Here is a 16,515-nt window from a genome sequence, read left to right as displayed (position 1 = left end):
AGCCCCCTGGGGAGTCAGCCCCACCATTTGTACAATTTTTAATCACCACCACCTAGGGATGCTTCCAGTCAAATATGGTTGATATCCACTTCTTAGTTTCAGAGAAGAAGTCGCTTAAAGCAATATGGGCAAATTGACCCCTTTTGGCCCCGCCCCTCAGCCCCCTGGGGGGTCAGCCCCACCATTTGTACAATTTTGAATCCCCACCACCTAGGGATGCTTCCAGTCAAATTTAGTTTAATTCCAACCAGTGGTTAAGAAGAAGAAGTCGTTTAAAGAAATTGTTGACGTACGGACGACGGACGCCACGGTATGGCATAAGCTCACCTTGGTCCTTCGGACCAGGTGAGCTAACAATAAAATCAAAATGTTATCATTTGTTTGATGTTATGTTTATACTACACAATTACAGATTTTCTCAAATTAATCAAAGGTAGATAACTGGGCAGACTAGATTTTGGTCTGTCTTCAGCACCACCAATAAGACCTGCTGACAGAAGAAATACACCTGTAAGGGGCCGGGTAACTCTTGTGGTTGACCCTTTGTCTGTGTGTAACCTAAGTGTACCATTTCAGTGAAGTGGCACCTTGAGACAGCTGTTTTACACGATGTGTGGCTCATCCTTATGACCTAAACGTTATGACAATACACGTATAAACATTTAAACAATAACTGGTTGTCTGGATGTAATTATTGTTGATATAATTACAAGTGAATCCCATCCAGACAACCAGGTATTTTTTATATTTAGATATTTTTCTTTTTTGAGACATATTCCTACAAAAACCATTTGCCCTGCCTCAAAATACATTTCAGGCGGCCATTTTGTTTGTTTACATATTCCTACACCTGAAACAGGCAGTTGTAATTATAATCGAGCAGTTGTAATTATAGCCTATACAATGTATAATTACACTTGCCCTCTAACACTGTTGTAATGGGGCGGCACAGGGGCAAATGTAAATATAGTGCTATGGTACACTGTTATAGAACAAGTAACATGTAACATCAAATTTGTCAGAGACAAATATGTGTAAGTGCTGTCAAGCTTCAATTAATTAATTGTGATAAAACTTCTCCTGCTGGTGTCGACACACTCTTGTAACACACATCTTTAATTTAAGTCCTAGATTTCTTGAAGGCATCTTAAACATTGAAAAATATTTCATCAGCTTTTAATGAAACTGTTTGTGAAAAAGAAAATGTTTCAAGTGGAACACAATTAAACACCAAATTTAATCTCTTATCGATTATAAGGATATTAAGGCACAGTCCGATCTATAAACTTCAATCCTGATTAGCTGGTTATGTAACTTAAAAAGATTTATTAGGTAGGAATTAAAGCTTGGTGAATAACTTGATGAATAACTTTAACACTTTATATAGCAGGAATATAGCACCCCTACATATTTTACTGGTATCATATGTATATCACTGATATTAAAAAAATGTTCTTATTTCATATTTTTGTACAAATACAGGGGAAAATAACAACAGAACTGTACACAGTAGAAAAGTGGTTTGGCTTAACAGATTCGATGAGATAATATTTTGAGAAAATGTGCAATTTATTAGCAAAACTGATCTCAACCCTACCAGTAAAAAAGAAAAATCATGTGATTGCTAAAGATAATCGATTTTATTAGTCCCTCTTGGGTTTCATTCCTGGTTTAGTCTATTATATATATACTACCTTATTCGGGATATTACATGTAGCTCATCAAGCTGCAACGAACGAGGTTTAGGTAATTTGTTTTGGAAATAGAAGTACTAGAAGTTTACAATCGTCACACTACTATACCTTATTCGGACCTGGTAGCTCATCAAGCTGCACCGAGATGAGGAATAGTGTAATACGGGATGATCATCTATCTATATATCTGTATAACCATACTGACACCTATTCCTCATCCGGACCTGGTAGCTCAGCAAGCTACACCGTGATGGGGTATAGCTCATTACAATATACATGATGTCCAGTTATTATCCTCTTCTGTCATACTCATCAGTAGCTCTAGCCAAGTACTGTTCCAACACTGCATTGTTGACGGTCCGCTAGAGTTTTAAGATGAGGATATTTAACTGGACACTACATGCTATCCTTCTTCTGACGACAAATCCAGGAGAAGGATATTTAGTTTATTTTGTAGTAACTGAGTTGCCCCTTTCGCCAAACATAGTTATGTAGTTTGTTATATGAATGTATATGTTTTTAATTATTTGTCATATAATCATGTTATGTCATGTGTTGTGTAATAAATGTATATACTGTAACTTTATATTCTTGTAATTTGTTCAGTTTAAATGTCCTTATATAGCCACTAATCTCCTGTTTGTAGTTGATTAAAACCCAGTACAGATTAAATAGTCCCAGGTTTCCATAATCTTATATGGCTATGCCTTTACTGGAATCAAAATGTCATTTTTAAACTGATCATGGAGTCCAGCTCATTACTCATAGGGCTTGTAATAATGAACATTATAAATGTAGCTGCAGTTTTCAATGATTGAATTTTAATACATGACTGATTATGAAAGACTTCTGTTCAGGAAATATGATTAAAAGTATTTCTGAAATGTGATCACTCACTTGTAGATTACAGAGCTTAATATCAACGGCTGCCTTAAGTAGGTATATTTAGAAAAATAATATAATGGAATTTTGCTTTGGAGATTAAAAATGAACTTGTATATAACCTAGCAGCAATCAGGGTAGAATTTTTACAGTTTAAGTAAACTTGATATGTAAACAATTGCATCTCAGATTTAGAAGAATGACATAATTTAAAAAAACAATAGATGTCTCAATCAATATTGAATTTAGATAAATCTCAGAACAATGAATACACCACAGGTAGAACAATATAATCAGACATGTCCATTATTTACAACCGTAAAGTAGGGATCAACACCAACATGCATGCTTTATATAACCTGTAGGCAATCTGGTACCATACAAAAGACTTTTATCACCTTCCCCACGTAATCTTTATATTTCAATATATAACTGTAGAATATTATTTTTACATGTGAAAATTACAGCCAAACCTGTATTAAGAGACCACCTTCAGGAAGTTTAAACAATGTCTCTTAACACAGTTGGTCTCTTAGCACAGTTGGTCTCTTAGCACAGGTAGTCTCTTAACACAGGTAGTCTCTTAACATTGGTAGACTCTTAACACAGGTAGTCTCTTAACACAGGTAGTCTCTTAACGCAGGTAGTCTCTTAACACAGGTAGACTCTTAACACAGGTAGTCTCTTAACGCAGGTAGTCTCTTAACACAGGTAGACTCTTAACACAGGTAGTCTCTTAACACAGGTGGTCTCTTAATATAGGTGGTCTCTTAACACAGGTAGTCTCTTAACATTGGTAGACTCTTAACACAGGTGGTCTCTTAACACAGGTGGTCTCTTAACATGGAAAGTCTCTTAATACAGGTGGTCTCTTAATATAGGTGGTCTCTTAACACAGGTGGTCTCTTAATATAGGTGGTCTCTTAACACAGGTAGTCTCTTAACATTGGTAGACTCTTAACACAGGTGGTCTCTTAACACAGGTGGTCTCTTAACATGGAAAGTCTCTTAATACAGGTGGTCTCTTAATATAGGTGGTCTCTTAACACAGGTAGTCTCTTAACACAGGTGGTTTCTTAATTAATATATGTTTAATTCACAACAATATCACTACAACTTGGATGATAAAAGTGGTCTTTTTACACAGGTAGTCACTTAATACAGGTTTAATTCATATTGAAATTACTACAATGGAAAACATCAATAAGTCAGGTCTCTTAACACAAAAGACCTCTTAACAGAGGTTTTCACATGAGCAGGTTTGACTGTATTTAACAAAGAAATAATGAAATTAATACCAAAGAAAAGAGCTAATATCACATCTAGGAACTGTACTCTTTACAATAATAAAGAGGCCAAACTTACATGAATTAAAGGTCAAATTCATAATACACAACGAAAGGTTAGAAATTAACAAACAAATCAAGTATCATAACATGTTTAAACATCCCACCAACACATTATAACATCCTACAATACATTTAACCACAAACATGTTCACCCTAACTCACCTGGAATCGGGAGAGTCCGTCTCGCTAAAGGGGACAAATTCAATTGAACTTTGTTTAAAACTTATTTGTTCTAATCAGTACAAAGTATAATTTTCATATATACCATATGTAAATATTGATATTTATCAAAAATTCATCTTTTCATACCCTAACAATTTCTTGCAACCAATTTTAATTTTTCAAATAAAATGATGGTATTTTACTTATTCTGCAAATACTTGGTAAAAATTGACATAGCCATGTGTCCAACATTTGGAGACACTTGGATATACTTACACTTACACCCTAATGCATTGTCAAAGTTTCAGTTATGATATTTTCAATCGTGTAATAACCTAATGTTCATTTTAAACTGACTGACCCAGGTATTAGTAAATAGGTAGGCTGGAAGTGGACCAATGACCAAGTGGACAGTTAAGAGGCTTGTCGTGTATGTATATGACATGAGGATGTCCTACGGATTAAGGCCTCACCTAATATCTGACCGTTAATACCTACATATTGTCAACTTGTGTACGGATAATATGACCCATCACATAGCAAACCTGCATTATTTGTTACAAGCTCAAAGTCTCAACAATATGGTCACTTTACTGAAGTCCCAATGATTGATTGAACAGAACTATATAACTACATACCTTCTTCTAAAGAAACTTCCAAAATATCGTACAAATCTGCTGAGGATATGATAACTGCGTTTTGCATATGGCCACATCCGAGAGATTATAAACCTTCCTGCCTTTCCATCAATGATGTGATTTTTTACCAACAACCTGTTATTGTCCTATTCAAGCTTCAGCAATACACAGAACATTTAAACACCTTTCCGATTCTGTCCATACATGTTATTGTTGTTATACTGTGATTGCGTCCGATCGTAGATGCCAGAGACTGATAAATATTTCACTAAGGGGGGCCATTCAAGGGTCGACAAATACCTTTCATATAGAGACCAGATCCATATCGCATGATTGAAAAGGTTATGTGTATTTCATGAAAGGACCCAGAGATGAAAGCTATTCTCATAAACTGAACAGCAAACACATGTATTAACAAATATATAATCATTTAGATTTGAATTAATTTAAATGTGTCAAAGGGTTTGATTAAATGAGTTCTGCAGTAGAAGTTTATGTGATCTCTCATCAATGATAACATGTTTGGATTATAATCTAGTGCCTGGAATTTAGATATTGATCAAATGGCCAGAATCTTTGTAACATAATTTGTATGTCAGATAAAGTGGTATTGATTTAAATCATCGTAAAATAACAGCTATTAGTAAGATGATTAAAATTTTACGCTAAAATTTCCTGAAGAAAACTTCTTGACAATAAGTCACATGACCTAAGGGTATTAATGAAAAATCAATTACGCTCAGAAAATTGGGTAACGACTAAATTACACAGTATTACTGTTATTGTTTTACACTTATTGCAAGCATATCAATTTATCTTAAAGGATATTGCATGCACAGACATTTACCAGGATTCCTTTTGGGAGAGTTCCAATAAACTGAATCAAAAGTTTTTGAGTTTCCTTGAATCACAACTAACAAAGGAGAACTTTGTATTGAGATTAAGCCAAATAAAACTTCAAACAGACTTACATTGAAATTTGTTTTTTAACATTATTTCATTTTTTAGTACCACATCAAAATTTGATTACTAATATACATGTTGTAAAATATTGTCTATCTCAGAAAATTAAAAGTTAATGTATTTCCAAGAATAATATTTGTTTATAAAAATATGGAGTTTAAACCAAAGTGTAAAACAATTTCGTGATCCTAGGGCCTGTAAAAACAGTGAAAGGGTCTGTCCAACAAAGATAAAAAGTTACTGTAGCTTGAACTTCTGTTTCGCAAGTTTGAATGTATTAGAAACCCTTTTCAGACTTGGTCAATGCTGAGGGTAACCTAATAGAACATCTATATAAGTCACTGTGTAATTGAGTGTGAATAATTAACATCAAAGGTTGAGTAGACCCATATATACCTTATGACATTACACTTCATTACACTTCATTACACTTTTTACATAACAATTGGCTAACAATTACCTCCCTTGGCAGTATCCTGTGATGTTAATTATACTGACATAACAGTTTAAAGCTTTGTCAGCTGAACGAAAACTAGATGCAAAACTTTAATGTTCAATCTTTAAGTTTAATTTAAAACTAAATCTACATGTATAAGGAATCAAAACGAAAACCTGAAGATAAATAAGACAGAAATATTTGAACTTTTTTTAGATATCTTCTATTTGTGAAATTGTGTTAACGACTCATTAAGCTAACTATGTGAGGAACAAGTGGCCACTGGTCTACCAATGAAGTCAGGTGTTTCTAACTAAAAATCTATACTGAGAAGCTAATAAACAACGCCTGGTTCTATATCAATATGAATATGTCTCCTGCACAATCAATAAAAGTTTCCTGTCAGTCAAGTATCCTATATTTGATTTCTAAATACCCATGAAGCAGTATTTTGTACCACTTTGTCGTTGCATATTTCTGTTCTATTATTGATAAATACGTTAACTGCCTAGCTAGAGATTGACGTTGGTGTGACGGCACATTCCACAGAGATCAATACACCATACATATGTTAATGAATTTAAAAGCAAACAAAGATATATTCAGTTGAAATTGGGACACATTTTACCTGTCACACCTATAAAAGCTCTACCTGTTTTCATGTCTAAAATAAGCTTAACTTTCCCAATTTTTACAACGAAAACACCTAAAGGATCACTCAAAATTCTGAGAGATCTTTGTTTAAATAATAAACTTTAAATGTATTCCAACATATTTCCTCTGAAATTGGGTTGTTATTATGTTAAGTAAATACAACAGATATTTTCTAACATTTAAGTTCTGACTAACAAGACTTGGAACACTTGTGGGCAGGTGAGACGGGGTAAGGCTGACGAGCCCAGACATGCCATGGGTCTAGGTAATTCCTACCTATAATTCAAGCCTATAAATCCATTTACAGATATTAGGGTGATTGTATGTTTATGACCTAAAGTGCAGTTTGGCACACACAGACAAATTTATCCTCAACCAAACCATTCACAATGTTGTTTGTATGAATACGTTTGGGACACTGAATATCTTTATAGTCAACTTTAATGCTCTGAAGAATCACAGATGTATGTGGTATGCATACTATTAAAAAACCTCCTATGAATTTCAAGAATTTTGATTATCAATGTAAATAAAAGTAATCCACAAAATCATAAATGAGATAATCAAGTCATTTTTCCATCTATGCTTCCACATTAAACATTCATTAAACAAAAGAAAAGTTTAATATTTCACATGATGTGTTACATGGTTTCCAGGATAAAGGTTTAACATTAGTGATCTATGAGACTAAATTATCATTGCTCAAATGACTTTGCCCACAGCTCTATTAAAATGCTGATCTAAGATATTTCATGACATATCTATGTATCTATTTTTAATGTGTACACCTTTTTTTATTTTTTTTAACCAACCTTTCCTGACATCCATTTTAAGAGTAATATATCTTGCTATTAAAAGCAGTTCATTTCAAATCACAAAAAGCAACTGTTGTAATTTAAGAAAACATGATTTTAACCAAACCATGACATTAACCAGTGTGACATTAAGTGGAATATACTGTATCAGATATATTACTATATTTAAATAGCTTGTATGCTACATGTCAAGTAGTGAAGACATCAACCTGTCATAAATGTAAGAAATTAAGATTCACTGGGTTTAAATCTACATTTTATGTCTAACATTAACACCAAGCTATTCATACTGGCTGTAAATTTTGATGGCTATCATGGATATGAGAACAGTTTTCTTTTATGATAGTTTAATGTAAAGTAATAAATGACTAGTATTGTATGGCAGGTATATAAGGCAAGGTTTGTCTACTTTTTTCATCCATGAGAAGTCAGCACCGCCTACTGCAGGAAACAGCCTCTAGGGTGTCCACCCCTCTACCTCAGCTATGTCGAGATTTAGTCAGATGTAAAATCAGTCAGATTATTGGGGAACCTGAGGATTTTGGGATCTTCTACCTAAGCAAACTGACTGGACTTTCTGAATTCCATCGATAAATGTCGCGTGACATTTTACTTTGCTACAAAGTTACCCTGGCATATTGATTTGTATGTACATTAACTTTTTCACCCCTGAAGACACATTTGAACTCTTCCAATTCAAAGGTTGGAATAGTTCATTATGCAATTTCGAGGGTGAATGAGTTAGTGGTAGATCTCGACATACATATGCATTGTCATATTACTAGAATGTATATAATCCAAGTCCTGGAAACTTCATCCGATGAAGGCTAAAATCTCAGATCCCAAGATTCTCGAATGTTGACATGCAGCAAAATAAAGTTTCCCCTGTATTTGAGTAATACAGTCATATACATGTACCAGCAAACACATTGAAGACTTTTTTAGTGTAAAGCGATCAATATTTTAGAAAGGATTATTGTACTAAATCTAAAAATATTCAATGATAATAAACCTCATGAAGTTACCCCATTATAAATACTCCAGTATGATCCATTTTTGTGTGTTACAGGGCTGATCACATGTCATAATAAGTGAAGAAGTGTCAACTTTCAGTACTTACCAACAGACATTGGACTGGCGTATCCTAGTGACCCCTGGAACGGAGACGGGGATTTCACCCCTCGGTTGAGCTGCATGACCTGCGGTTGTTGTAATGACTGCATTGACCCCGTGGTGGCCTGACTCGGGGTCGGTGAGTTTGAGTGCAAGGTGACCCTTGCTCCCAGGCGTAACTGGTCGATAGTGAGCTCAGCACTGGCATACTTAGACAAAAGTTTGTCATAGTCCTTTTGAAGTTGTTGAACAAGTTCTGTTGCTTGCTTTCTCTTATGGAATTCCTGATTTAGTTTTGATGAAAGCTCATTTTTCGATTTGTCGGAGGTAGAATTTACAGCGTCACCTTCATGTTCATCTAGCTGTATTCGTGACAGGTCTGACACTGACATGTGTTTGGGTTTAATTGGACCCGTTTTGGCAGCAATGTTGGTGGTACTCTTACTTTTGACTCGGTAAGACTGACTTACCTCATTAGCATTGGGTTTTGGTAGAAGACGTTTTGGCATTTTGTCTGGTGATGACTTTTCTGCAGATCTGACAGGCTGAAGTTCAGAGTCATGGAAGAAGCTTTCCTGTGACCTGGCTTTTGATAGTGATGCGTTGTCTTCCCTGGAAGTATTATGTGATGACCTTTGCCTTGACCTTGCTGACAATGTTTCAGATGCTGCTGATCTCTGACTTGCAGAAGAATCTGGTCTGGTGATTTCTGATTGGCTAGTGTTTCGCGGTGTCAGTGACCCTGGCCGAGCCTCGTGGTGAGACTCGGAGAACACTCCAGTGGATACAGGGGTTAGAGAACCATCCCTACTGGTACGAGACGCATATGAAGTGTTACTCAAGAAAGAATCATTATTGTCAAATGATCTTTCCCCATGTGACCCAGGGCGTCTTGGTAACTGATTAGTTTGATCCAGAGGTCCATTAGAACGATTGCTCACAAAAGAATCATTGTGATCAAATGACCTGTCACTTCCTCGAGAGTTTGGTCTCCTTCGTAAATGACCTTTCTTATCATGTGGTATGTTAGCACGATTTCCGTCATGACTCTGACGACTACCTGACCTACTGCCGATACTTGGTGTCAACATAGATGGTGTATCTCTGTCGTCACCGAAGGCACGTCGTTTGGCCGGCTTTGGGGCATCTGATATCCTACTAGTTATATTGAATATCTCATCATCATCTCCTGTCCGCTGTGACTCCTCAAAATCTATACTATCCGCATCCCTCACACCGAAATCTAACTCCTGGTCTGGGTCACTCACTCTCTCATTGTAGTATTTCAATGCCTCCTCTGGAGATATCTCGGGAAAAGATCGACTACTTATCGTCCGCGCAGAACCTGCTGTGTTTGGTCTTGTGTGAGTTTGTCGTTCTTCAGGTGGTTCATATTCTTGGCGGTCGTCCTCCCTGTCATCATGAAACCCACCAATACCTGGACTTCTAATGGAATTTTTCCTCAGTAGCTTATCAAAAGAATTGTCGGGTTCTGGAGAATAGTCTATATCTTCCCTGGACACATGATCTTCTAATATCTCAAACTCATCCAGGGAAGCCAAAGGTTCGGCGAGTTCAGCACCATCAATTAAAACACCTAGTTCCTCCAACTGTTTATAATAATCAGAATCAAATAATTCTTTATTGCCTGAATCTGTTGTACTTTTGAAATTATCGTTGGTATCGTCAAACGTCAAAGAGTGATCAAAACTGCTCCTGCTACTGAGCCCACTCTGTATGTCACGTTGGAGTTTACCGGCTGGTGAGTGAATATGACCATTATCATAACCAGTATCTCTGTCGAAGCTGTTTCTAAACGCATCCCCCTCAAAGCTGAGGTCATCCTTTGATGCCTCTAGATCACTGATGTTAACACGGCTGTCCTCTAACGCCTCATAGCTGGGGTAAGACTGGAGGTCAAACTGACGGATAGTGGAGGTGCTGCCACCAGACTGCTTATCTCCCCCTAGTCCTGAATCTGTCCAGTGGGTGGTAGAACTGCGGGAGGTGTATTTGCTTTGAGCATCAAAATCGTCTCTCACTATTCCATCGTCATCAATAAGTATACCTCCAGCTGAAACGACAAAATGCAAATTTGTTAGAAAATAAGTACACTGATTTGTTTACTGGCGTCATTGAATGTGTTTGTTCATGATTAAAGGTATTCAGGTCTATAGCCATATTAATCACTAAATTATTAAGCTTTCATGCAATCATCTTTCAATGCAAAATCATAAATTCTATCCTACTGTTCATGAAATTTGAACTCCTTTTAATTTTTCTACCCTCAATTATTTGATATAAGACTCCACCATCAATAGGCCTCATTCTGTACCTCAACCTTCAGGAACTAAATTACGAAGGTTTGTGTAGGAAGCAGGTCCTGGTTTACCTTAGAATAATCGTGGTTAAGTTCATGTTACACTTAAGAACACTTTTCCAATAAAAAAGTATATACACATATACATAATTTGGATAGAAATTCTGTCAGGTGTAAACTTCAGACTATGCCAAGTGGTTATTAAATATTTCTTTTTGTACTTCGATTCATTTGAGAAATCAAAGCAATATAAATTATATTTTTTTTACTCACATGCCCACAATTTGCAGATAAGAATACAAATATTTCAATACATGTAGTGCTTCCTACATAGCAGGGAGTCAATGTGAGTATCTAACAGGCAGTCCATGTGAGTATCTTATAGATGGTCAATAATTATAAACCTTCATTACTCATCATCTGGCATGATTTTAGCTCCCCATAGATTGAATTGCCAGCATGGGTTTTAAAATCTTTCTGACTGTCAACAGAGCAACATAATCAACAGTTTGGATTAATTATTTACAACTAAAACAGAAGTGCATTCAACAAACTCAGAATGCAGTTTGTCTCTGGGGAGAAGACTTTGCCCCTTCTCCATGGTGATGTGATACACACGACTGCTGTGCCCATTAAATTACAATATAGACAGCAAGAAGAGTTAACAGCCCCTGACTTCAACACAGATAAATAATTAAATCTTCCTCCACAGAACGTTTTAATAATATGTTGATGACAGCAATACCATCTCACTTCAGTATGGATTGTACACAGGCCATTGCACCTCTCAGTAGGAAGGACATAGTCATGTAGGCCATCGCAGGATGGATTGTACACAGGCCATTGCACCTCTCAGTAGGAAGGACATAGTCATGTAGGCCACTTCAGCATGGATTGTACACAGGCCATTGCATCTTTCAGTAGGAAGGACATAGTCATGTAGGCCACATCAGCATGGATTATACACAGGCCATTGCACCTCTCAGTAGGAAGGACATAGTCATGTAGGCCACTACAGCGTGGATTGTACACAGGCCATTGCACCTCTCAGTAGGAAGGACATAGTCATATAGGCCACCGCAGGATGGATTGTACACAGGCCATTGCATCTGTCAGTAGGAAGGACATAGTCATGTAGGCCATCGCAGGATGGATTGTACACAGGCCATTGCCCCTCTCAGTAGGAAGGACATAGTCATGTAGGCCACTACAGCATGGATTGTACACAGGCCATTGCACCTCTCAGTAGGAAGGACATAGTCATATAGGCCATCGCAGGATGGATTGTACACAGGCCATTGCATCTCTCAGTAGGAAGGACATAGTCATGTAGGCCATTTCAGGATGGATTGTACACAGGCCATTGCACCTCTCAGTAGGAAGGACATAGTCATGAAGGCCATCGCAGGATGGATTGTACACAGGCCATTGCATCTCTCAGTAGGAAGGACATAGTCATGTAGGCCACCGCAGGATGGATTGTACACAGGCCATTGCATCTCTCAGTAGGAAGGACATAGTCATGTAGGCCATCGCAGGATAGATTGTCCACAGGCCAGTGCACCTCTCAGTAGGAAGGACATAGTCATGTAGGCCATTTCAGGATGGATTGTACACAGGCCATTGCACCTCTCAGTAGGAAGGACATAGTCATATAGGCCATCGCAGGATGGATTGTACACAGGCCATTGCGCCTCTCAGTAGGAAGGACATAGTCATGTAGGCCACTACAGCGTGGATTGTACACAGGCCATTGCACCTGTCAGTAGGAAGGACATAGTCATGAAGGCCACTTCAGCATGGACTTTACACAGGCCATTGCACCTCTCAGTAGGAAGGACATAGTCATATAGGCCACCGCAGGATGGATTGTACACAGGCCATTGCATCTCTCAGTAGGAAGGACATAGTCATGTAGGCCATTTCAGGATGGATTGTACACAGGCCATTGCACCTCTCAGTAGGAAGGACATAGTCATGTAGGCCACTTCAGCATGGATTGTACACAGGTCATTGCACCGCTCAGTAGGAAGGACATAGTCATGTAGGCCATCGCAGGATAGATTGTCCACAGGCCAGTGCACCTCTCAGTAGGAAGGACATAGTCATGTAGGCCACCGCAGGATGGATTGTACACAGGCCATTGCACCTGTCAGTAGGAAGGACATAGTCATGAAGGCCACTTCAGCATGGACTTTACACAGGCCATTGCACCTCTCAGTAGGAAGGACATAGTCATGTAGGCCATTTCAGGATGGATTGTACACAGGCCATTGCACCTCTAAATAGGAAGGACATAGTCATGTAGGCCACTTCAGCATGGATTGTACACAGGCCATTGCACCTCTCAGTAGGAAGGACATAGTCATGTAGGCCACCGCAGGATGGATTGTACACAGGCCATTGCACCTCTCAGTAGGAAGGACATAGTCATGAAGGCCATAGCAGGATGGATTGTACACAGGCCATTGCACCTCTAAATAGGAAGGACATAGTCATGTAGGCCACTTCAGCATGGATTGTACACAGGCCATTGCATCTTTCAGTAGGAAGGACATAGTCATGTAGGCCATCGCAGGATGCTGGCATGGACTAACTTTTGCATATTGTTAATCACAATATCTGTAAGGGGAGATAATCACCAATTCAAAATTTCCAGGGAATAGTTATTTAGGACATTAATGCAAATACAGTGGAGCTTTCATAATCAAGCTAATTTTGTTCTCAGCAACAAAGTCACTTTGCCATGACAACCAGATCAGTGCTGACTGTATAATATCCAGACAACCAGATATATGAGTGGTTGGATAGTAGAACATCCTGATAAATGGAGGATGGATAGTGGGACAACTAGATTATTGGTGACTTTGCACAGGTGTTAACCTCTGAAACCTCCAATGACGGAGAGCTCGCTCATTCCTCATTTAAAATGAGGGAGAAAGTGTTGAAACGCGACTGAAACTGGTTTGCTCAATTCATTTTTATGTATCAAAATAACTCCAAAAAGCATTCATTTGATTCAGAAACACCTGCTATGACCTTTGCACACACCCTGCAGTAACTAGGAGATCATTTGACCACCGGATGTAGATTTTGACTTTGTATGAGTTTGGACTTAAATGAGGGAGTTTCGTGGGAGATTGGTAATTTTTCGTCAAAATGAGGGAATCACCCTCCTAATGAGCAATATGTTGACAGCTATGACTTTGATTTTGAAATTCCAAATTGGTGATCAATAGAATAAGGCTATACTGTATATCATGTTATTGTTGATTTTACAGATTTGAATCCTAGTGAAAGAGTTGTTGAAACACAATTGCAAAAATAGGTTTACACAAAAACTTTTGCTCTGTCCCCATAGGTACTACAGTACATATTACTACAGTACTACTACAGTACATATTACTGCAGTACATATTACTACAGTACTATTACAGTACATATTACTACAGTACATATTACTAGTACATATTACTACAGTACATAATACAGTACATATTACTACAGTAATACTACAGTACATATTACTACAGCACATATTACTATAGTACATATTACTACAGTACAAATTACTACAGTACACATTTCTACAGTATATATTGCTATACAGTACATATTACTACAGTAATACTACAGTACATATTACCACAGTACATATTACAGTACATATTACTACAGTAATACTACAGTACATATTACTACAGCACATATTACTATAGTACATATTACTACAGTACACATTACTACAGTACACATTTCTACAGTATATATTGCTATACAGTACATATTACTACAGTACTGCTACAGTACATATTACTACAGTACTCATTACTACAGTACACATTTCTACAGTACATATTACCATACAGTACATATTACTACAGTAATACTACAGTACATATTACCACAGTACATATTACAGTACATATTACTACAGTACTATTACAGTACATATTACTAAAGTACATATTACTAGTACATATTACTACAGTACTACTACAGTACATATTACTACAGCACATATTACTAGTACATAAAACTACAGTACATATTACTACAGTACATATTACTACAGTACTACTACAGTACATATTACTACAGTACATATTACAGTACATATTACTACAGTACACATTACTACAGTACACATTTCTACAGTACATATTACTACAGTACATATTACTACAGTACATATTACAGTACATATTACTACAGTACACATTACTACAGTACATATTACTATAGTACATATTACTACAGTACATATTACTATACAGTACATATTATTACAGTACATATTACTACAGTACATATTAGTACATATTACTATACAGTACATATTACTACAGTACATATTACTACAGTACACATTTCTACAGTACATATTACTATACAGTACATATTACTACAGTACATATTGGTTCCATTATCAGTGCTCTCCTTATACACAAGTGACTCACAAAAACATTTTGTCAAAGAATTATCATTATAAGTTTTTTTCAATTACCAGAACAAGCTAAGATAAAAAAAAATAGAAAACAAACTAATATATATTTATTGGATATATGTTACACTTTCAGGGGTTTCTTCTAACCCATTTATAGTACAGGTATAATAAATGTATAGTTTATCACTGATTAAACCCACCAGAATTTACCCTGTGATCCAATAGTGCCCATTAGCTTACAGTATTGGTATTCCATGCTATATAAGGTATTTGATTAAATATAGACCAAATATCTGGGCAAATCTCCCTTTACCATATATAAACAGCCAGGGTCAATGATAATCCACAGGGACAGGAGTAAGGCCGATATCTGACATATTTACCATATATTGGTAACACTATAGCAAAACAAGTACAGTAGTATAATTTACAGTACTGTATAATGACTAGTAAAAGTGGCATAAACATATAATGTACCATAGATATCTAGTAATTAACTATGCTCCAATACTCTGGAGACTAAAAGAAAAAGTGTGTATCAAATTTTTAGTTGTAAAATTAAAACATATAATTTAATAGGAAACCCTATGTACAAATACCAAACTGCGTACATAAGTTCAGAGTGGCCGTGGTGCCCAAATGGTAAAGGTGACCATTAGCAATCACAAACCCCCTTACCACTGAGTCGCAGGTTTGAGACCTAACTGGAGCAGTCGCCAGGCACTGGCCGCAGGTTGGTGGTTTTTCTTGGGCACTCTGGTTTTACCCCCCACCACCACCACCACCACCAAAAGATGGCATATCATAAAATGACCATAGTTGTTAATAGGATGTCAAACACAGACAAACCAAACGTGACATGTCCAGATCAGGATTCGAACCATAGACCTCCAAACTCTAGATGGATACACTAACAAAATGAGATACCAGGTCTCCGACAGTCAGCCAGTCTAGTCCCTTAATCAAGGAAGATATTGAAGTGTAACAGAAGATGGAAATTGCAACTTGGCCAAACCGGGATTTTCACCCAAGACCTCTGAAC

The 16,515-nt window shown here is 37.0% G+C and overlaps 1 protein-coding gene across 3 annotated transcripts in view; it reads right to left on the bottom strand.

Annotated features, from left to right (window-relative positions):
• Positions 1-16,515, bottom strand: part of LOC110455627 — a 66,664-nt gene that overhangs the window by 36,992 nt on the left and 13,157 nt on the right. For all 3 annotated transcript variants that reach the window (XM_021505853.1, XM_021505851.1, XM_021505852.1), the window contains exon 3: positions 8,714-10,780. In XM_021505853.1, coding sequence (XP_021361528.1) covers positions 8,714-10,780 — 2,067 coding nt within the window. The remainder of the gene's footprint in view (positions 1-8,713; positions 10,781-16,515) is intronic.

Source organism: Mizuhopecten yessoensis, unplaced genomic scaffold (genome assembly GCF_002113885.1).
Source record: "Mizuhopecten yessoensis strain PY_sf001 unplaced genomic scaffold, ASM211388v2 scaffold8335, whole genome shotgun sequence".
Classification (NCBI taxonomy): Eukaryota; Metazoa; Mollusca; class Bivalvia; order Pectinida; family Pectinidae; genus Mizuhopecten; species Mizuhopecten yessoensis.
Note: the sequence above shows the minus strand (reverse complement) of the source record. Positions and strands in the feature narration are given on the sequence as shown.